The 24,907-nt window shown below is 38.0% G+C and overlaps 1 protein-coding gene across 7 annotated transcripts in view; it reads right to left on the reverse strand.

The window, feature by feature from the left end:
- The window catches only part of SATB2 (SATB homeobox 2), a 276,598-nt gene that overhangs the window by 37,610 nt on the left and 214,081 nt on the right, over nucleotides 1–24,907 (reverse strand). For 6 of the 7 annotated variants that reach the window (XM_077154588.1, XM_077154583.1, XM_077154585.1 and 3 more), the window contains 2 exons: nucleotides 21,011–21,166; nucleotides 5,901–6,098 (listed from right to left, as the gene is read on the reverse strand). In XM_077154588.1, coding sequence (XP_077010703.1) covers nucleotides 5,901–6,098; nucleotides 21,011–21,166 — 354 coding nt within the window. The remainder of the gene's footprint in view (nucleotides 1–5,900; nucleotides 6,099–21,010; nucleotides 21,167–24,907) is intronic. The other variant, XM_077154587.1, reaches the window with a different exon arrangement.

Here is a 24,907-nt window from a genome sequence, read left to right on the forward strand (position 1 = left end):
CATGTTTCACTGCATTAAGTATCCAGTAAACAAACAAACAAAAAAGCTCACAAAACTAGAGCTACTTTGTAGAACAATTAAAAATTAAATGATGTACACAAACAGCTTTGCATAATACCAGACTGGACAGCTAACATTAAGTGTTTGAGCACTGCTGCTTGCTGCAAGTTAGCAGTTCTTTCCAGCACAGAGAGAGACGCCAAACTCAGAAGGTAGACAGATGTGGATTCAAGGTCTCACTTCGAGCAGGTGAACTTAACTTTCTTTAAGCTTCAGTTTCTCATTTTTGAAAGCAGATACAGACCATTTACCCCCTTGATTTCACACAAGAATTGAAGGAGATATTATTTAAAAACTGCACATTTTGAGGGCCGGGCTCTCAAATAGGCTAATTGCTGCTATGGAATCATTATCATCATTAGCATTGTTATTACTGGATTTTGTACAGGAAATTTTCAGAATAAGCCTTATAGATACTCACGAAGTCTTCATCTGACACTATTAGGCACAGTGCACTATTGATATTCTGGGCTGGATAACTCTTTCGTTGTGGGGGGCTGGCCTGTGCATTGTGGTATGCCCAGCACCATCACTGGCTGTTGGGGATTGAATCACATCCCTGACAAAAGGCCCTGTAGGTGTGAACCCATATGTAAATAAGATGCTTAAAAAGGTTATTAGTTGCAATGTGCCCAAACTGAATGAGGGTGGGCCTTAAATCAATATGGCTGAAGTTTTTATAAACAGGAAATTGGACACAGACAGAAAGGCCATGGGGAGCAGCCAGAAGCTGGACGTGAATGGAATCCAGAAGAAAAGGGAGAAGATGCTACTACACACATCACCGTGTGACGGAAAAGCCAAGGAACCCCAAGGACCCCTGGCAGCTGGCCCCAGAATTCCACAGTCATCATGGAAAGCACTGCCTCGCTGACACCTCGATTTTGTACTTTTCCTAGCCTCAAAACCATGAGTCAATAAGTTCCTGTTGTTTAAGCCATCCTATTTTATGGTATTTGTTTTAGCAGCTAGGAAACTAAAACACTGGCCTCTACCCAGTAAATGCCAATAGTCTTCCTCGTTGTAACAATGAAAAATGTCTCTACATACATCAAATGTCCCTAAGGGGGCAAAACTGCCCCTGGTTGAGAACCATTGGTCAGCACCAATGACAAGGAATCTATGGCTTAGAAAATCCTGAGAAGTAATACTAGTGTTGGTGGCTGTCACTGACCAGCTCTCACATTCCTACTCAACATACGGCATGGAACTTTAAAACAAGTACTTGTCAGAAAACCACATAGCAGCAAGCTCAGAATTCTTGAACTTACAAAATAACCCATGGAAAGAAACACTGTGGTGGAAATATAATAAAGCAATAAAACACAAACTACACAGACATGAACAATTTGGCAAATGCTTCCCAATCGACCCCACTCAGTGACCTATTCATTGTATGAGCAATGTCCTTTCTTCTCTACTGCAATATGAGAGAAGTGTGGTCAGAGGAAAGACTGGATGCCAAAAACGCCTGTGTTTTCATTCAGCTGGTGATCCTGGCTTCAGGCAAGACTCAACATCTCCATAACAGTTTTTCCAATTGTAAAATGGAGTTGGTAATAATGAATACTCTGACCTAACTAGTTTTTGATTCTAAGCTGAATATATCCATTCACTATAGCGCCTCGGGTCATAATAACCAGTGGGGGAGAAATCACTATAACCACAAGGAATAATTTTGTCTCAGACCTGTTGGGCTGAAAATGGAATTTATTTATTTTTCATGGAATGTTTTGGCTTGTCTGGCCATGTTGTCTCACCTGTGTTGATCTTGTTTGTGCCATCTAAACTACGGACTAGAAATATTATTTAGATTACTGTCTTTAAAGCTTTTTTAAAAACTTTTGTTCCCCCCCCCCACCTCCCAAGAAACCTTCTTAGGCATTTCCCTCCTAATCATGAAATTTTCCTTCTTTCATGAAATTTTAATACTATAGATACACTAGATATCTGTTTATGTACTGTGTCACTTTGGAGGACCACAAACCACTGCATGTTCCTCAAGAAACAATTTTCATTCCCATAGGGCAATATTACCCCTATTGAGAATCCATGATGTAAATGGATCTAGTTTACAAAGTGTGTTCTGAGCCTGGAAAAGCACCTTCTACACAGCAGGCACCTGAATGGGGGTTTTGACGAGACTTAGAATATTGAAAAGATAAGTGAAGGTACCAGATAATTCAGTATGACATCAAAGCTACCTCTCACCTGAAGATATATGAATTCCAAAGAGGAACCATCTCATTCTTTCAGGACTCCCAAGTCTGCAGAGCTGACAAAATCCACCAGTAGCTCCCAGCACAACTTGGTGTCAACTATAACCTCACTTCATCTCGGAAGTGAAATACTATCTAAAGTGTATTTATCAGCAAGCATGCAAACGATTGGGTTTGGTGTTAGTATTATACCTAATTCCATCAGAAAATTCAGAACCTTGGGAGGAAAACACTTTCAGCTCTGGTGTGTTAGCTTTGGCTACAGAGCTGGAGTCACAGGCGTGAGGTGATGTGACAGGGATGGGGCCTTGATAAATGAAGCAGACTGGGTATAAATGCATATGCATAGAGTATGTAAAAGGGTCTTGGCAGCAAGATGGTGGATGTGCCCTGTATAAAGGCTGTGTGCAGTCATTCATAGGTGACTGCAAGCCCAATGGGTCTGACTGTCTAATTTTCTGGATTTTTATATGAAATTTGGATTTTTAGGCAAAAATCTCCTGATTTTTAAAAGTTGGCTTAATAATTTTAAACCCTTAGTGGGTTTAAGAGAAACATATCTGCAGGCAATATATGGCTGTCAAGTGGTAAACTCTGTTTGCAAACAAAAGGCAGGAATAATTTCCCATCTTCCATGTGAAGAAGAGAAGCCCCCATACTAAGGGATTTCTCAAAGTCATAGAAAGCCCTGAATGGGAAGATGTGATAGAAGTTCTTTCTTTAATCCAGAACTTTTTTAGAGATCTTAACAGACTAATCTTGTGGGTAATTAAACACAAAGACCACCGCTCCATATCTTTACCATTTAAGATGACTTGTGGGAAAATGCACCCTAATTACCTAGAAAAGAAATTTAAATGGCACTCTTCAATGATTATAAGTGGGGAGGACTTCTGTGTATGTTTTAATATGCTGCATATATCAGACACTCTTAAAACTCACTGGTTTTACCAATATTTAAAAATTTAATAATGGTGCATATTTTACCCAATTAGACAAAATGTACCATATACAAATACTACCCTATACATGAATAAAAGTACCAAAAATGTTATGTAAGTAATTATACCTCCATAATATTTTAGTTGATGTAAGAGTGCATGTGAATTCCAATCCTATGTTCAGTGACTTGGCTCTTGGACAATTACAGACATTTTTTAATTGTTAAGATCTTTTTGATCACCATCCTTCCCAAATTACATAGGCTGGGCCAATGCATTCTCTAATCTCAAGAATTCTACTAACTGATTACACTTATTTTTCTTCAGTTTTCATATTACAACTGTAATAAACAGCTTTGTATTTCGCTGACAAATATAAATGCAGCATTGCAAATCAGTGTCACTCAGAGACAAGCACGTGAAAAAAAATGGGGGGGGATGTAGTGAACAGCTTCTTAGTAGTTTATGGGCTCAAGGTAAACAGCTAAGGTTAATTCAGTGCAGATAAAATACTGAATTTGTAAGCTCTTTAGCTAAGATCAGTGTGCTAGGAATAATCTTCTTTAAAATAAGTGAATTTCTTCTAGTGGTATCAAAAGTTAACAATATTAACAGCCACAACGTGCTTACAGCTGGAAAGGAAAATTACAGACTGATTCTTGCCTAGCCATTTATGCAAACTTGTCAATGAAAAGACAAAATATTATTTTGACAAAATATTATGTTTTAACATCCTAACCATGGGGGCCTCAGAGAGATGAGAATTTGTGGACAAAGACTGGAGACAGGAATGGTATAGGAGCTGTCACCCAAATGAAAGGGAGTTACAGTAGAGAATTGGTTTTAATATTTTTACCTCAAACTTTTCTAAATTTCCAATTTCATCATTACCTTATGGTAAAAAGGAGATGTTATTAAATTCTAGAATATATCAGCTTTTTACACATGTTCTCTTTCTACTTCACCTGTACTGAATAACGATTGGCCCTGAATGAAAAGTCCATGCAAAGTAGTTTCCTGAAGTTAGTCCTTGGCCCTACGCTGCTTCAAGACAGAAGTTTAACCAGTTGACATAAAAATGAGAAAAGTAAGGGGAACTGAGTTCTTCATATGTCTGAATTTATAAAGTTTATAAATCTTCTGTCTGAGGTTATCTTCTTTATTAATTTGTCTGATATTAAAGACACTCATATTATGAAATTTTGATAATAAATGGAGCTTTCTTTGAATTTTTCAAATAAATTTAGTTTCTGAAATAAAAAGTTGGTAAATATACACTGGATGCCCCCAAGTCTTAATTTTAATTTCTGCTAAACTTCAAGGTCTGGAAACTACTGCTCTGTGTGACTCAAGATGTTGGTTTACTTTTCTAGAAGGAGTGCCCTGGTGTTTGGATGAGGCTGTCAGCCCAGAGAGTATGAACAGAGGAAAGAAGGACAGTAGGTGCCGAAAGGTGCTAGGTCCCATGGCTCAGCCTCCTGAGGATGAGGCCTTAGAAGCACAGGGCCAGAGTCAGGAGAATGGGCCTTGCCACTCAGAAGCCATGTGTCCACGACACATACCCACTCTGTTCACCAAGCATACTGCAAGAAAGTGGCTCTCAGGTGCCTTCTAGCTCTACAAATCCATGATTCTAACAGTGCGGATGATTTGGTCTGTGTCTCGGGCCCTGGAAATTGACCAATGCCAGCACAAAAGCATTGACAGAGATGTCAACATTTGGATGCAAAGTAATGTAATAGACCTGTCAACTTCCGTCTTCTCCTTCAGGCGTTTGAGGGTGGAGCAAGAAAAAAAGGAGACATGGAGACCTTAGAGTAGGGCATTTCACTGCATCCTCTCCCAGCTCTCGCCTCTGCCCTGCCCTTCCTTCATTCTCTTCATCTCTTCTATTCTTTACATAGGCACATACATGCATGTGTACTCCTGCTTCCACTTTCTCCTCCTGGGGCATAAAAGAAAATTCAGGCGGAGGTCTTAGGGGTTCCTGTTTGGTGGCAGTTGGAATTGGTGGTATTGAGCAGTAGAAAAAAAAAATCTCATAATCTACCAAAACAATTTGTAGACCAGAACTCCAGGGATCTAACCTTGGAATCCTACTTAATATTTCTTTCTGAAAGTAACTGATTTTAGACTACAGAAAGAGGAAGTAAACTCAATTTCTTTCAGAAAAAAACATTATAATTCTCATTGATGGCAAAGACTAAATCAACAAAGCAGGCAACCCAAAAGGCAGATTTCTCAAAGAGAGGAAAACATGGACTGCAGAGGCACATTTTAAACTTCTAAGAACCTGTCAAAATTTCTCTCAAAGGCTCAAATAAGTTCAGTGGTACACCCTAGGTCGTGCGGCTATTTCCTTTCCTTAGCATAATCAAACATTCCTTGAAGAATTTTGCATCAATTCATTGGCTATTTTACAGTCATTCTTTAGACAATGAACTAATGGCGACTATTTTTTTTCTGACTGGGAGACTGAACTCTGACTTCCCAACTGTACAAGTAAAATGCTCTCAGGAAACAGCTGCCTTTGACACTGAAGTTGGTCATTTATCTCTACACATCCCCTCTCTACTCCAGAGCCCACTCTGATAATGGGGCCTTCTGTCCTTGGGGTCATGGGCATGAGGTACCCTCCAACAGGAGTTGGTGTGCTATTCTGGGAGGGGGGTGGGCTGACCTGTACCGGCTCAGGGGGCAGCTGGACCACATGCTGCATGCGTTCGCTGTGGTGATGCCTTGACTCCTCCTCATAGATCACGTCCCTCTCGTGCTGAGGAAGGTTCAGGAAGCGACGGATGGTACAGAGGTTCTCCCAGAGGGTTCGGTTTTCTGGGCTTGGGTTCTCCTTCCAGCGGAGTAATTCACAGAGCCAGCCCTAGAGAGAGAAGAAGTCACTAGAATTAACCTGCAGGGTGCAGAGGAGTGAGAGGAAGGCCTGAGTTCAGTCCAGTGCCATCACAGATTATAATAGTTTTCTGTCAAAATTGTCCCCAACAACCTGGGGAGATACTGAAACAGGCCGATGGCTCTGAAAACCAACCAGTGCCCACATGGGTGGTTCCACAGATGCCCTAGAATCTTGATTTTGTTAATCATCATATCACTCATCCTATAAAATAGATTCTCAAATAACTTACAGTTTCTTTGTAAAAAATAATCAAACATGACTGTAGTTACATGATTTTCAGAAAAAGTCATTCAATTCTTAGTGTTGACCAACTATAATTTTTTAAAATTATCCAGGTAGGTTCTATACCCAAGAAAAGAGTGAAGGTGAACAAATATGTGTTACCAGATGGCAAATTCTAAAGAAGAAAAAAATATCTAAGTGTAAATAGCACTGAATTCTCTAGGGAAGAAATATTCTTACAATTATCAATAACTCCACAAAATAGAAACTACACCCTTAGCTAGAATGAAAACAATGGGCATTTGCTCAATCTTTGCATGCCTGGGTTGCAGGCACTCTCAACCATCACCGTCATGCAATAGCCACACCTGCAGGAAGGTGGGCAGTTGGTTAGGTCACACCTGCAAACGTTTGCCTCCCAACTCTGGCATCCGGATGTTCTCTCTCACAAATGCACAAGAAAGAAAATGTAATGCAAATAATGATGGATTATATGAAAATAATACAGAGGATGCTGTCAACATCGCTCACTGACTCATGTCAAAATATTTTACCCAGTAGCTTTCTAACCCATCATTTCCAAGCTACATCGCTAATCTTAAAAAACAAGAACTATCCCACATCTTGCCTCTTACAAAGTAGTGACTTTTTTTCTAAAAAGGTGCCTAAGTAAACAAATGAATTTTTAAAATAAAAAATCCCAAACCTCCACAAATTCTATATCATAACGTGTAAGCTAATGAAAGCTCTTGACATGCATTATAAAACTCCCATATAATATCATAAGCCGTTGTTTGTCTAACTCTCCACTGTCTCTTCTGCCTTTACCCAAAAAAAGGCAAGATTTGATTATCTCCGCTGCATCAGCCAAGACAGCAACACCAGCTGTTCTCATTGTGCAGCCTCTTCCTCGCGGCCTCCATGTTAATAACCTGATCATTCCATTTTCTCCTTCAACTGCCGGCTGCAGCACCGCAAAGAGACAAAAACCCAGGCCCATCTGCAGCAGCTGTAGGCACTGAACTGTGAAGCCACTGGGGATTTATAAACTAATCTGTAACACAACACTGCCTTGTTTTTACAAGTGAGAGGCCACATTTGCGCAGACCTGATCTTTTCTTGCAATAAACTGGGAGCTGGGGAGAGTTAGAGGGTTAGGAAGAATGAAAACAGGATATCTAATCATTTGCTTGGAAATGTTTTTCCAAGTATTTTCATAGATTTTTTTTTCAATTCAATTCATAAACAGGTAATGGTTGATTTTCGAGGTGTAACATATATGAAAAATGAAGACAATGAAATGTTATAGCCCTACCAGAAAATAAATTATATTTTTAAAAACATCCTAATCCCTAAGTGTTTCCTCAGGGGTCTCTTTGTACAAAAGAGAGAATTCTTGAAATGGAAAATAAACCATCTGTGGAAAAAATAAGCTCCATTTCTCTGTCTTTTCACAGATCTGAATAAGTCTCCAACTGAACTCTTTCAAATGTTTCAAACAGGTATGTTTAACATCTCCCAGGGGAAGCTATAGCATGGAGACCAATCATTTAACAGAAAATAAAAACAAAAACCTACATCTGTTAAAAGATGAAGTTCTGAGATGCCCAGACCTTAAGGAAGACAGCACCTGCTGTTCCTCTTGAGGAGTGAGTTGCATTGTGGGAAGCCACAGCTTGAAAGGAGACAGGTGACAGCTGAGTGGTATCTCCACTTATGACACTTGGAATGTCTCACACAACATTCATTGCTGCATTTGATTGATATGCGCTGTTATAATCTGCACTCATTACAATCACTTAGAACAACACTACAGGCCTCTTTATGGACTGTGTGCTGTCTGCCATCAGTCTTTAAGAAGTGTAGTGCTCAATTTGCCCACTGACATGCAAGGTCCTGACCTTGAAGCTATTAGGAAGCGGATTAGACACAAGTGTGACCATGTGTGCAGACACAAGCAAACCAAATTAATTCCTGGCACAGGGAGGTAACCAACAAGACCCTGTACTTAGGGCACCAGAGAACTTCCTCAAATCCCTGATGGAGCTGAGCTAATAGCATGTTTAAGGGAATCAGGGTTTTGAAGATGAAGCATATTCATGGTATTTAGAAGGTTATTAATCTAGTTTCCCCACAAAGTGTTTGCTTGGCTGATCAGATTAAGGGATGGAGCCTTCAACGGTGCACCCCCACCACAGCAGGCCCCAAGAAATCTGTGATACTTCACAGCCTTGGACATATTGCACCATGTGTACCCAGCTGCTTCAATAATTAGCTTATGAATGTATCAGCTGGTTCTGTGATTTTTATAAATAATAACTAACCTACAGAGCAGAAAGATTGTCAAGAGCCTTACAGTAGCACAAAATCACAAGGTGTTCCTAACTCTAACTTGCTCTTCTGCTAAATGCCAATATTCCCCACTAGTGGAGCCCCTGTGATGCCATTTATAAATATTTATTTTGTATCCGAAATGGCAGTTTGCTTTTATCAGTTTTCCTCAAGGCAGCCATGATCTGCTTTCACCTCATTCTGACTCTCTTGCTCACTCTGACTAGTTGTATGTTTCTCTTTAGGAAATCTATTCTTCCACCTTGCTATCCATCTCATCCTCCTTTGCATGGCCCTTCCACTAGCCCATTTGGGATGCTTATCTCTGTTTTCTCAATAGTGTCTCTTATTAGCTTGTTTGGTAGCCAATGAACATGTGAAAAAGTGCCATGCCGTTGCATGAACACACACACACATATATAATTATAAGTGAACCCCATCACAGAAGACATAAAGAGTCCCACATTGAATTTTTTTCATTTATATAATTTTTGCAAGCCATCCAAGAAAGTTTTGCAGTATCAGGAAAAAAAAAAAGTGTAAATGTCAAATAAAACAGTGACAGATGACAGTATTCTCTATTGAATAGCACTGTTTCTGTCGTGCATGTTCAATGGGAACTCATGAATTATTAATAAACAAATCTCCTTTTTCTGTTAAAAATCTCAAGTAGATTTTTTGTTGTTGTTCCCTATGTGTTATGTGGAGCATTCCAGGAGAATTATTTTCATTTCAGAAAAGCTGATACAGAAGCTTGTCTGATTCCAGCCTTGGCTAGCTCTCTGAGTGGGCATCATGAACTGTGGTGTACCTGTGAATTCCCTTTTAGTCTGGTTGTAAGTTTTGACCAAACACTGCCTGAATATTCACACAGTTGATTTAGCTTTTTTAGCATAGTGAAAACTAAGACTAAGTGAGTTACAAATGTTTGAACACAGATAGGAAGCAAAGAGAGCATTAAACCTGGAGCCCTGAGACCTGCCTGTTAAGTTTCTGCTGTGTCATTAACTAGCTGGGTGACCTGGGTGAGTGGCTACCCTCTTGGAGCCTCAGGCCCTTAACTCTAAAATAAGGGATTTACAAAAGGTGGTTTCTAAGTTCCTTTCCATCTCCACATTTCATGATCTGTTACCCTGTTGTTTCCTCTGAAATAGCAGTGATTAGTGGTCAGAATTAAAAGAACAAAGAATAAACCACCTTGAACAAGTGATCAACGTCAACATCACTAGTGATGACATATTGACACCATGAACCCTGGGATATGATGTGCTGTGAAGGACATAACGTAACATGTGTGATAGCCTTGCCAAAAATGCATTATATCGGTCAAGTCATGAGAAAATACCAGATGAACCCAAATTGAGAGACATTCAACAAAATAACTGATCAGTATTCTCCAAAAGAGTAATGCCATAAAGATAAGGAAAGACTTAGGAAATGCCACAGACTGCAGAAGACTAAGGAGAAATAAAAATTAAATTCAACGTGGCATTCTGGATAGGATCCTGGCTCAGAAAAAGGACATATGTGGGGAAAAAACAGTGAACATAGAATAAGTTTAGTTAACAGTATCGAAACAATGTCAATACCATGGTTATAATAATTGCACTATGGTGATGTAGGTTGCCAAGCATTAGGGGAAGCTGGGTGAAGGATACACAGAAACTATTTTTGCAATACTTCAGTATAAAATTGGTTTGAAATTAAAAGTTAAAAAAAATACAAAGAATACCTGGAATTTTTATAGGAAAATATACACGGAGCCTAAAAATAATAACGCCAAGGCATTCAAAATTAAAACTTGCTTGTACCTTCTAAAACTGAACCCAGAGAAGGAATATGAGTACAGAGACTCCTTCCTTCAATCAATGGTTAAGGAGTTCCCAAGTATTTGGTGCATAACCAAAGAATATCAATTAGAAACCCATTTTAGCTATCACATCAGCCTCTTAAATAAATATATTTCCTTCTATAGAAGAAAAAAGCTTGGACCACCCTTTCCAACCATGCAGGCAGGAGAGGCCACACTCATGCCAATCGAGATATAGTTTGTTTACAATCCACATGTTCTTGAAAAGTTGTATGTCAATCTAAATTTACAAAACAAATCATGCTGCAAATGTATTAGGAATGCTTACTACTTAAAAAAATGCACTATTAATTTTGTGGAAAATTATATGTATTTTCCATATAATTACATGTATTGTATGTAATCACCCCATAGTTTATCAGCAGTTTCATTGGTGATTCACTTAAATGAGATATCTCTAGTTCACTGTTCAAGAGCATTAGAAGAGCAAATGATAAGAACCACAATTTGCTCCTGCTTTTCTTTCATAGCCACACCTCATCTTTTACCACTTCTGATATTGACCTTATGCTCCAGCCACTATGGACTATTCACAGTCTCCTGCACATCCTTTGTACATTCCCATCTCCATGCTTTGCTAATGTTACTACCTTGGCTGGAACATCTCATACCCAATTGCCCCCCCCCCCCCCCCCCCCCCCCCCAGGAAGCAACACTTCAAGGTTCAGCTGACATGGTCTCACCTGATCTCCTGTGAGAATTGGTTGCCCATTCTCAAGACCCCAAAGCATTTTGTTGATACCCTTTCACAATTCAGTGATTATTTTTGTTGGTGTGCGCAGGTCTGTACCTCCATCAGAGAAATTAACTTCTTGATAAGGAGAGAAAGGCTATGGTTTCTTTCCATTTCAGTATTCTCAAAGCAGACTTCAGTTCCTTGCACATAACAGATGCTCAATAAATGCTCATTAGATTGAACTAAATAGAGTGCATAGAAATTGGCCTAAAGGAATGTTTTCAAACTCACATTCAGAGTTACTATTGGAGAGAACTAATTTTAGAAGCAACCTGCATTCTGAAATGTGTTTCCCTAGCTCTAATGCATGATCATGATGAAGAAAGTGTATTGATCCGGTTTACCCCAGTAAATAAATTGCAAACAGTGACAGCAATTTCTCAAAACATTAATTCAGTTTATAATCTTGTATTACACACTCTTACTGTATGCTATTCAGTGGGCTGGTTCTTTATGTATATCATTCAATATGCATGATCACTTTTTACTTAAAAGTTTAATTGGGATCACTGACAAGAAAGTGATTCTGGCTAAGAAGCTCATCATAGAGGATGCATTTAGGGAGAACCTTGAAAGATAAAGTTGGATTTCAACAAATAAGGAGAGCAAATGATGAGAAGCACATTCCAGACAGAGATGACATTATAAGCAAATGCAAGGACATATAAAAATAACATGTCCAGAGAATCAGAAGCAACTCTGTGTAGCTAAAGCACAGTCCAGAAATGTACATAGGGGTCAGATTATAAATAATACTATGTGAAGAAATTTCATCTTAGTCCTATGGGTCATGGTAATCATTGAAGGCTTTTTAATATTTGGACCAAGAAATTATTAATTTATTTATTAATCTTCTTCCTCCCTTGCTTCCTCTCTTCCTCCTTCCCTTCCCTCCCCATCTTTCTTCAATTTCTTCCTTCCTTCCTTTATTTCAACTGTAAGTCCTTAGGACAAGGACTATGATAAAGTCAAGAACACCCCTTATCCTAGTCTGATTTTTCATAGTAAAATCATGTTGTTGTGCATTAATAAGGATCTACAATATCCTGGTGGTAAATGATAAAAGCCAGGTTCTTATCATACTTTGTTAAGCTTCATTCACTAAGGGTTTTCATTCTTTAAAAAATGAAATATATCATAAACATCAAGTTATATCAATCATTGTTATTCCAACCCATTTTCTTTTCCATATTTTTTTGTTGGTGGTGGTGGTAGTGTTTGTAAGGGAGATTTTATTTAAAAAAAAAAGTCTTCTAGATTGAAGACAAATGAGAAAGGGCAATACATATTTCACTCTTATAAAAAACTGTAAAGACTTAAAAGATTTCAAGTAAACAATAAATGAATGACATATCCTCCAAACAACGTAGCAAAGGCTGAGAATATTCAAATAACCAAATAAAACTTTCACAAGACAATAATGCAGTTTAGCCTTAACTGTTTTTAGTACATCGGATATGGGTTTGAAACCTAGCAGTGACGTGTATATGGGGGTGGTGGTAGGGCACAGTGGGGAGAGTAGCAACGGCAGCAGGGAAAGAGTCAGGTTCCTGTCCGTGGTGCTGAAATACTACTGTGTGCAAAGTTGCTTGTTTTTCCTACCCCAGGACACTAGTTCATGACTCCCACTTTTCCCAGCCCCCAGTGTTTAAAATAATGTCCCTTTGTTGATGACATATTTTCCATATTTTATAATATTGCAGAGCAAACACAAACCAGGACTTGCTCAGCAGCAAGCACAATTTCACAACCTGTTCTAATCTCAAACAAGATAGAAAGTTAACAACTTTGTTCCTGCTAAGTGAGCTTCTTGAAGGCAGGGCTTGCCACAGTCACTGCTGGTTGCACAGAGTAGCTTATGGGTGAATTCAATCTACCAAATAGCAAGTAGCCCCACTTCTTTGTCCCACTAGGAACTCCCGTGAATGAATTAAGTCAGCAAATGAACAGTTCTTCAGGAGAATGACTCAAAACTTATTGCAACAGAAATGTAAAAGGCCATTTACTCACCCACATCTTCAATATAGAAAATGTCAGCATATGTAACCAAAAGAAAATGTTTTCTGAGTGTCTCAAAAGAAAATTCATATTATTAACCACAGGCAGTTCGCTTTCTAAATGGAAGCACATAAAGTCCCCAAACAAACTTTTCTAACTGTGAAAGGATTTCTCTTCAGCTGGTTGAGACTCTTCTGAAGTGTGAAATGAGCCAGATAATATTCAGCTCTTGTTTCTTAGTCACCGAATTCTCTTTTCATGAATCCAATAAGTGTCTATTAAAATAAATAAACCCTCTAATGATTCAAGATAACCTAATCAAGAAAACTGAAATGAATAAAAGGCTAACTACCAGGGAGACTTGTCAAGGGCTTCAATGAATTCCTGACAAGGAGGTCATCTAAACCTGAAAAAAAGATTTGTGCTGAGCATTTGGTTACAGTTCAAGGTTAATTATTTTATACTGTGAATGTGATAAATAAACCTTATCTGCTTCTTTTTATTTTCCAAAATTGTATACTACATTCCAAACTATATTTTCACAGGGACCAATTTTTAGCTATTTCTGGGTTATCTTACACATGTCTCTCACATTTCTACGATGTGCTTGCAAAGATTGCATCTGTAATTGAGTAATGAAAATTTTATTTCAGAACTCTTTACCCTCTGTTAGTGAAGGTTTAAGTTGAGAGGATATTTAATAAAAACTTGTTGCCCTCTTTGTCACAGATTGATTGGTATGCATAGCTATGCAGTACCATGAAGCTTTGGTATACCTGTATATAAGTATATATACATATATATATATGTACACATGAGCCCATGCACCTGAAAAAACTGTTCACATTTATCAGAAAGAAGAATGAATCTGGACTCCTGTGCTTTCCTATTTAAATATTAGAAAGATATGGATAGTAAACTGTACTAGGCCAAATTATCAAGCAGAAAACAACCAACATGTTTCTAATCCCTCACTTCAAACACAAATTCCAGCACATCTGTGACACATACTAGATATTAGGCAAACTGTTTTGAGAATTGTTAACAGTGTAGGAAAGAAATTTAGACACTTAGAATAGAAAACTTGGGGCAAAGCATTATTGAAAGATCAGAGCTAGCCCTAAGGTGAGGCAAGCAAGTACCTAAAGCTCAAAATTTAAGGAGTGCAGCCCTGAAAGTGTATGTGTCTCCTGAAATTCTGGGTCCTAGTCACCTAGCTTATCCTGCATTAGTCCTAGCCCTATTAAAAGAAGATGATTAGGGTGGGCCACAGTGGCTCAGCAGGCAAGAATGCTCGCCTGCCATGCCAGAGGACCCGGGTTCGATTCCTGGTGCCTGCCCATGTAAAAAAAAAAAGATGATTAATAGTCTCTATAGCAGAGAGGCAGGAACCAATATTCTTCAACTGTAAGATCCATGGTTTAACTCAAAGTATTCTTCCCAAAAGAGCTGGAGAGAGTTCAGTGAGGTGGCTAATACGTCAACCTGATTTGCTTTAAAGTCATATGCAAACTTCCATATGCTCTATGGTCATGAATAGGCAAAATAATGCAATTCAAGGGTTTCTGGAACAGATAAAGATGTGCTAAAAAACCTTACATGAACTCTACCAATGGGTTTAATGAATTTTCACATTTTAAGAATTGCATATGAACTCTGTGATTAATCTTCATTAATATCTAATTAATGGTTCCCATAAAGGCTAGTTTTACAGTAGGAAACATTAATATAATTTATTCTGGAGTAGTAAAAATAACTTAATTCTCCACTATGAGCATCATATCAAAACTGAAATCTAGAGGGAATTTCTGCTGGTAATCCCCCCATAGAATCTAATCTTTTGAGATTATGCTGAGGGAAAAAGGAAGGGAAAATGGAGGGCTCAACTTGATGCTCATCTGGCATCATCTGGTAATTTCGAGAAAACTAATTTCTTCACTACTTGGCATAATGCTTTTTTCAAATGACAATTGTAGTGCAAATATATTAATATACTGTGAATTTTTATTTGGCAGACCATCCCTAAATTTTAGTATGTAAAATACTGACAAGTATTTTACACCTGACAAGAATGGAGTCTGATCTTTTGTAAGGTTATCAAATGACTGAGTCCCAAAAAACCATCTCTCTACCACCCCAAGCAGGAAGGGAGCAACCCACACAGGGTATATACTTCCTTTTAGCCTGCCTTCCAAAGTGAAGAATTAGGAGTGAAGCTGAGACCACCAACTCATTTTACCTGGGGTACCATATGACCTGTACTTCCTGTTATTCATCACACCAGAAAGATCTGAGCAGTCCCACATCTATTACCAATACCCTGAGCTATCCCACTTTCAAAAGAACTGTGCTCATAGAGAGAACGTCATGATTTAAAATAGCTGTCTAATCATTTGTTCTCAATGTGGCATAACTTTGATCTATATGCAATATTTTCTAAAGGCCAAAATTAAATGGTGAGACTAAATATTTTATATTATTTTGAAGATTTACTTTCCTATATGAAAAGCTTGTCTTAATAAGAAAGAATCGTTAGTTTTAACTTGCCTTATTAATTAGGTACTGTACAATATGATCTCAATCAGAATATAAAGACGTGTATACACCCATGGTCACGCATGCACACACATACACATTAGAAGGGAAGACTCTAAAATGTTACTAGTATTAATCTCAGGGTTGTGGAATTATGGGTTATCCATGTTTCCATCTTTTTAGTTTTCCTCACTTTGAGTTTTCTAAAATGAGGATGTTAATACTTACGTGATCATAAAATAAAATCTACATCTTTTAAGAAGAGATATAAAAGCAAAGATTACTACAGTAACCCATCAGTAAATGAAGAAAATGTATTAGCATATATACTGATTATGACATAAACACCATTAAGAAAGAGCAGTCAATGGAGGGAAACAAAACAAATATCCCATTACTTTTCTTTATGAAAAGTTGTTTTTCCTTTATTTTTGCTTTATTTAAAGGGTCTTCCACAGAGACCTGCATATTTTAAGTAATTAACCTGTCAAGCAAATCAGACCATCTATAAGGAGAAATTTTAGGATAAAGAAGAATGTTTACAAAATTTGAGATTATAATCTACATCTAAAGCATAAGTAGCCTTCCATTTAGGAATATAACTTGTTATTAAGTCTGTAGTTGAGAAATTGGAATACATTTCTTGGTATAAACATGGTGATGTGGCATAAAGGTTAGTAAACAAAAGTATTTAATCCTAATACACATGAAATATAGAACATAATGAAATCAAATCACCAGGTAGAGCACAGTTTCTATGGGGAAATGATTTCAGAATTGCACACTGGTGGCCAGAAACCTATCTTCTCCAGGTGCAGTGAGATCAGGGACTCTGCTTCCCGCTCTCATTTATGAAACAGGCTTAAGGACTCTCCCAACATTTACCCTGGTGGTAGCTCCTACAGCTTGGGACAAGGAGGATGGCAGGTCTGGAAAGGGGTTCATGGCGGGTAAAGGAACTCCAGGATTGTGAGGGTCTTTAAGCCTTGGTAGAGTACCAATCTCACCTCACTAGAGACCCTTCTGGGTCTCTGTTTGTTCCAAGATACTCTTTTTTTTTTTTAATCGCAGAAGCCCCTGGAGTTAGCACAACTGCTGCTCTTTCAAGTCCCATCATCTGGGGTTCAATCAAGCAATCTCTTTCTCCTGATTCAAGTAGAAAAAGAATGCAATGTCTCAGCTTCTCTCTACCTTTCTAATTCAGAAAGCAAGTCCACTGCCCTTCTGAAGGTTCTGTTCCTTAGTTTGTTTTTATTTTTTGTTTTAATGGTGACAAAATAGGGAATAAAATAAGTCCCTCCCCATTCCTCTCTCTTCTCTATTTCCACCCAAATCTAAGAGGAAAAGACAGCAAATAAGTAGAGTTGGGTCTAGGTGTATAAACAATAAAGTCATTCTTCCTTCAAAGGAAAGCCAAATTCAGACTGCCCACAGTATCCTATGAGCCAAGGTACTATAAAAGAGAGGAGAGGGCAGGATATGAGAAAAACAATGGGATAGAGTCTGGGAAAAGAAGCACTTAATATCCAGGGCAAGAAATGTGGCTGAAAATGCTGTCACAGAATACATGGCCAGCCCTGGAGGAATGCAATGGGAGGGCCCACAGCTTACTACTGGCTTTTTTCCTCTCTGGATTTCCATTTCCCAGATCATAGGCTATAGGCAGAAACTGGGGAGGAAGGAGGAAAGTGGTTCTACAGAATCTGAGTAAGAGGATAGGGAGATTACAACAATCTGTAGAGGGACAAGGAGTTCCTGTGGCCAGTCAGTGTGCACACTGGATTGTTCACTCTTGGTGGCTCTTTGTATATAAGAGCCATACTGAAGTCACAGAAAATGTCCTCTCTGCCTTTCCATCCTGGGTCCTCTCTAAGGACCCCTCATTCTGTTTTGTTTTGTTTTTTGATTCTGGGAATCAAACCGGCGTCTCCATTGCACTGCACCCCCTCATTCCTATTTAAAGGAGAACTGTCACTGACCAAGGTGTTATCTTATCCCATGAAGTCCAGTGATCTAACATTCTGCAGAAAGCAAAAGATAATCCTCAGAATTCTCTCTCTCTCTCTCTCTTTCTCTCTCTCTCTCTCACACACACACCATGCTAAGGAATTAAATTGATCCCAAATTGAAAATGAAGGAAAACTAAAACGTAAAAAGTACATAAGCTTATCTTTTCCTCGCCTTATTTTTCCCTTCTGCTTTTTCTTTTTTGATTACCTTCCCATGGAAAGGGGGCAAGGATCACATAAGAGACATTTAACTGAATTGGATGAATGTACTGACCCGGCCATGACAAAGGAGCTGGAACTGAGCTGGAGCAGGTGATCTTCGATCACACAAATACATCCAGGCATAACCCATGAACTAGGGAAACACATACACCCATGCACTTTCTAGTAATATATTTTCAGCATCAGGACTATAGAAAAAACTAGAAAAGTGAAATTTGTCACCCCTTCAGCTCCTTTTCTGGGCCTCTCTTCCCTTTGTGCCTGCATCCAAAACACTTAGCGCCCTCAACACACACTGGCAACCATGCCTCACCACTCTCATTCTCTCTAAATTTTTCTTATCTTTTTCCTACTTCCAAATTCAAAGTTGCCTAATATACAGTACAGTGTTAGGTATTATTCTTAATAGCTGATTACAGTAATTTACAACAAGAAGTAAATCAGGCTTATTGGATTTATTTTTATTTTAGAAGAAATTTCAAATGGAAGGGGAAGGGTCACAATGTCTATCATAACTAGGCCTTTGGGGCTCAAAGCCCCCTCCAGTTCACACAGTCCCTAGTTGAGTTTCTCCTAATTACACCTTATAGAATTCTTGTTATTCATTTGCCTCCTTAGTCACTCCAAAAACTTTCAATTCCTCCAAAGAGAAAGATAGACAGAGGGAAGGGAATGCAGGGAAGGAGGAGCAAACCTTTGTTCTCAGCCCTCAGGTACTTGTGAAGTAAGAATGGCCATGGCCAATGCAGCTTGGAGAGGTTAAGTACCTTAGCCAAAGTCCCACTACTAGACACACACACACACATATATATATATGTATACCTTGTGGATATGCTCCAATTATATGTGCAAGTTACCAAATCATGCAATTGATTTTACTAAATATGCATTTTATCAAGCCATTTCTGGCACTTATGTAGTGAATATCTTACACTAAATTGTTAGGCAGTGACATTTTAGAAAAACATAACATTCGATTTGCCAATTCAGTCAGTTATTTACAGTAAGGATCCCTATTCATATGAGAACGAAACCATAATCCCAACAAGAAAAGAAAAGCTTCAAAGTATCTTTATCCCCACTTAGGCTCAACCTCACTCTTGAGCACATTAATCCCAGAACAGATACTATAAAATCAGTACTACTGATTTTCTCAGGAGGCATCAAAAATTTGGAGAGCTAAGCTTTTGCCAATTGGCAAACAGCTTTCAATCAGCCACCTGAATTATTTTGAGAGGCTGGCTTCACTATTTCCAGGAGCCACGGTGCCAAGTCAGGAGGAAGATTATAAGCATTTTGAATCAAGACTGTGATCTTCACTTTTTCTTGAAAGCATCTTAAAAATCAAGGACCAAGTGAAACTTTGATATTTACGTCGAGTCACAACTAAGGAGCAGGTTTGCAAAATCAATTGTGCAGCTTTTATACTTACTGCACATTTACCACATATGTCCTTTATTACACAGTGGAAAACCATTAAATGCACAGTAGTTATGCCAAGTGGCATTATGCATTTAACAGCTTTATTCATTTAACAGCTCCAACTCTCATTATATTTTGCCATGTGGTACATGGGATTTTATGCATTTAACAGTTTAAGAAGGCTCTATGGTATTTTCTTTTCATGTATTTTATAGTATGGTTGGACATCATGTCTTAGCAAACTGTATTTCACTGATTTTACTGATGACAGAGAGTAAGCATAATCTGGAGAAAACTACACTGAAATTGAAAAGGAAACAAACACTTCAATCCTCTTCAAAGTCCTTGACAGTTTACTCCTCTTCTTTTGTCAACACCTGAAAAATAACTTAAGTCATGTTACTGCAAAACTGCAGGTACATATAGCTAATTCCTGAATCATATCATTAATCTAAATATAACCTTTAATTATTATTTTTAAAACATTTTTTATTGAAAACTGGATTACCTTCTTGCCAAATAGAAGTACAATATTCAGTAACTTCATTTCTTTACAGCACACAACAGAAAATGTGTTAGGGAGATGATGGACCATTTTTCTATTTACATACATAGGAATGAAAACATTTGTGTCATGCAAGGCCACAGAGGAAATCAAACTCAGAATCAAAGAACTCTAATAATTATACTTAAACTCACTTTGTTTCCTCTATCCTGCATCAGGTAATTGTTCATCCTAGGGATAAACAAGTACATACCTCAATCTAACCAATTCTGGGATTGGGCAGTAGTCGGCCCTTTAAACAAGTTGAAACAGATAATAAATCCTATCAACTGCTGCTACTTTCAGAAATAAAAAACCTAAGCAGCTGTCTGCCCTTTTCCCTAGAGCATTACATTCCCACAATCTCCACACTCTGAAAAATTTTACTGGATAAGCTTCTATTTTTTTCTGTTCAATATTTTAGCACTTACCCTGGACTCCCCCAGCATGTGTTTTCTCCTGGAAAAAACAACTGCATTCTACACATAAATGAAACACCTGACAGCCCAACATGTCCTTGGGGATTGGGAAACATGGTTATTATGACAAAGTAAGTCATTCCCCTGATGGGAATAAGAGAGGTGATGATACCTGGCTAAAGCTAGGTCTCAGAAAGGTGATTAAAAACATTTAACTCAAAGTTTTGCTCATCTCACCACCACCACCACCACCACACACCACCACCCTCACCAAAAAAAAAAAAAAAAAAAAGTAAAAATAGCAGGGTTTAGAATTAGGAGATAAATCATTCAAGGCAGATTCTTTTTGAAAATATTCTTCAAAAGAAGAAAGACAGGTTTTGGCTTAGTTTCTAGTTTGAACTCCATTGAGAGTAAAAGCAAACTGTAGTGCAAAAGGCAGAGCGTGACAGGTTCCCTGGGGATTTATTATTGTTATTATTATTATAGGAACAGATGTATTTTTACTCATGGGAGGAGGAGAAAGGTTTAATTCCAGCCCTTGGCTTGTGCTCTTTTAAAAACCACTCACCTGACTTTTATTTGCAGCCACTTTGGCAAACAGGGCTTGAGACACCTTGGCCCTTTTCATCTCTTGTTGAATCTCGTCATAAATGGCAGCTGTGATGTTGACGTTGGCGCCGTCCACCTTAACGGGGAGGTCTGTTGTTGGTGTCGAGGTTTTGGCCTACCAAGAGACCATGAAAATAATAATTTAAAAAGTGCTGCATTCAGCCCAGCCATCTGTGCAGAAATTATCAAAGGATTTAAGTCAGCTGATGCCAAACTGCATTAGCTACAGAGGGACACTTCCTGTCCATTATTCTAATCAGGTTAATTGTGATTGGAAATAATTGCAGTGCATTCCTATAGGACATGCAGCATCCTGTCAAACCTATTCTTTCCCTCTCGATATCCTGGATGGTTCACAGGTAGGATGGCTACCTTGGGCGCTGAACGACAAGCAATCATCTAACTGCAAAACAAATGCATATAACACACACACAGTTACTTTTTTCTTTCTAAAAATGGTACGCCTTGGAGCAAGAGCCAATTCTCCCAGAAAAAAAAAATGAGTAAATGGGTAGAGATCTCTAAATAATAAATTATTACTCAATTTAATGCACTCCCCTGAGTCTCTCTCATTCTTTATTAAAGCTTTACGTATGTCATTCGAGTATGTATGGTTTCCCATCATTATCATCATTATGCTACCCAGATAGTCACGTAATTTCACCTAGGAAATCAGTGGAAATGAAACAAAATTTCATTTCATAAAACTAGGCTTCAGAATGTCTTTGATGTGCCGTTTTCATTTTCTTAAACTCATACTGCAGCTTTATGTATTCTGCCATGCTCGTTTTAATTGAATGATTTCCTATCAGCTTCAGAGACAAATGAAGGACAATACAGAAAGTGCCTGCACTTCCTAGAGCTAGGATAACCCTAAAATGTATGAATCTACTTAATCCAAAGGACTGTTAGAACATTTGCTTGATCCGGGCCCTAAAATACTTTCCTGGTGTCTAATGAGGGCTGAAGCAGTCTCAGAAGGCTGAAGCAGTCTACCTTAATGGGGAGGTCTCTTGTCAGTGCTGAGGTTTTCAGCCCAGCCATCTGTCAACAGGACTCTGGGAAACGTCCACACTCATCCTTGGGCTCAAGAGCATTGCCAACTGATTTAGTCTAAACGGAGCCTATTCTTTGTGCCTCTACTCACCCTAGAATTCCAAACCAAGAGAGTTGTCCCCAAAACCCTGAAAAAGAGGAGGTATCATAGCTTTCCCTCTGTTGATGCCCTGAGTGGTTCTCCATTGCACAGTACATGAGTCTGAAGAAAGACAGAGCATATAGTGTTGGGCACTGGGGAATCATTCTCAATGGTATTTTGAAGCTGGACTTAACATCTCAAATTTCCATGAAGGCTGTGATTCCTAAGAAGTCTCAGTGGCTTCTGCCATTTTCCTTCTACCTCCTTTCCTCATACTATTTACCAGTTACCAAATGTAGTTATCATTTATGGAGTACTTTGTATGTGCCAGGCATGCCAGAAAAGTGTTTTGCTTTAGTTATCTCATTTATGAGCTATGAGGTAGGCATTGTTATTTTTACATTATAGGTGAAGAAAGAGAAAACAAAAGAAGATATTTAACTTGCTGGAAGAACATGCAGAAGCAAAAGAAGGAACCACGATCTGAACTCAATCAAGTCTTTCAGGCTCCAAAGCATAGGCTCAAAACCACCATCATGCTACACAGCCTTTAAAAACTCCAGTTTATATGGCCACCATTTCCCCCTCTAGTTTGGGGCCTTTCCACAAAAAATCCAATTCTCTGTAATTCTTTCAGGAAACTCCTGAAAATTTCTTCTCAAAATTTCTACCCCCCAGTGATTTTCCTATTAAATGCATATTTAAGCATAACATTTCTGCCTTTCTCAACTCAGGTTTCTTTCTAGCTCCAATGACTGTTTTATCATACTTCACTGGTCAGACCTTCCCTAGGATCCTGGGGGCTAAAAAGAAATTTCTCAAGGCACTACAATACATATAAATGGGATTGGAATTAGCAAGGTTCAAATCCGAGCTCTGCCACTCAGCCATGTTACCTTACACAAATTATTTAACCCACTTAAGCCTCAGTTTCTATTCTATAAAATGAGAAGAACAACACAAAATGGTGAGGATTATATTCATGCAAAATGCTCATAAGAGTTGACTTGATACACACAGCAAATGATCATAAATGATTGGTCTTATCCTTGTATTGCTGTTTTATTACTATTAAATACATCAGGGAATACTGGCCAATTGAAGGATTACATGAAGAGACTGTGGGGCTTCAATTTTGAATTAGAAATTTCTTCAATATCAATGGTTTAAACCATCAATAAAGTTTGCATGGGACATGGAAAATAATCTCCCTGAATCTACGTAATGCTGCCTGTGTTGTCTAGATCACTGACTCCAACTAAAAGGATGAGCCAGTGGGTATCTCTCTTACATTTGCTCTCACAATGAAAACTTTAAGGAATTAGGATTTTTATTATTTAGATATATCTGTAAATAATTTTGAGTAAGTACATAATAATGAAAATTTTCTTTTAAAGACTTTAATACCTTCCCCTTCCTTAATCTTTAACAAAAAGAAAAAGAGCAAAGTTTCAGAAAAAGAACAATGTATACATGGGGGAGTTATGGTTATGTTCTCAAAGAAAAATTAAAGTATTTTATATTTATTTTCAGAAATCTCAAAACTATTTACGAAATTAAATTATCAATTTTTGCATTATACTTGTCCCTAAATCCCATCTAGGAATCTTCTAGATGGGATTTTCTACTGTTCATGAAAAGCAAAATATTGACCCTAAATGTGTACCTTTGTAAGTTGGTCTGGCTCTGAAAGGCCTCAGGTCTTTGAAAAGTTGCCCAAGATATAATCTTGTTAGAAAAAATATTACAAAGGAGCTAAAACAAAATACTGTACTATTTTCTCTACAAGTAAAATCATTTTTTCAGAAGGGCCAGTGAAGTGGCTATGAAGCAGGGCTGGGTTCTCCTATGATTTAATCAGCTTCAAATGCGGAAAAAAACACTGGTGACTGTAGTAGGAGTAAATATTAGTGCACATTAACAACTCACCCAATTCACTAACTCAGTATGTGTGCTCCAAAATTAAAAAAAAAAATTTAACAAGACTTGTTTTCACTTATCCAAATGAGCAAGTCAAGTGACTTATTTTTGGTTTAATAGTAACTAGAACTAATAATTCACTAAAGATTAAAGTGTAAGTCTCATAATTTTGGCAGTACATAATAGAGATTGATCTACAATTAAAAATCCATTGCAGAATGCAAAAATAAAAAAAGAGAAGTTTGGGGGCAAAAATGGATGTACTTGAAATAAGCTCAAATATTGCTACCAAAACAAAATTCTGCTTCTATGCTTAATCAGTTCCTTGGAACTTATCAGAAAACAAATTCATAAAGCCAAAATTGTAATATCTAAGCAAAAAATCTTTGATACTGAAGTATCCAGTTTGCAAATTTCTATAAATATGTGTCTGTTAAATATTTGTTTTGAGAACTATCACTTAAACAGAACTTGCAACCATCCTAGCCACAGTGAATAGGATGGTTTTATCATAAACCCACTGAGTAGCAAAAGTTTCAGGGAAACAGGCAGGCTAACAATGAGTGTGCTTGGATCTGAACTGGAAGAAACTCCTAACTGCCTTTAGACTTTGATCCTTCAGTTAGGATCCTTGAAGCACCATAAACTTGCTTGACCCATGCATTTTCAGGAAGGCCTGAAAAAGAATTCTTTTAAAGTGTGGGAATTTGACATATGATAAAGAAGCAGTATGTAAAGTTGAGTCACCGAATCCTATGGGAAGGTTACCTTAACAAGGAAAATAATTAAGGCCTACCC

Source organism: Tamandua tetradactyla, chromosome 3, assembly GCF_023851605.1.
Source record: "Tamandua tetradactyla isolate mTamTet1 chromosome 3, mTamTet1.pri, whole genome shotgun sequence".
NCBI classification, from domain to species: domain Eukaryota; kingdom Metazoa; phylum Chordata; class Mammalia; order Pilosa; family Myrmecophagidae; genus Tamandua; species Tamandua tetradactyla.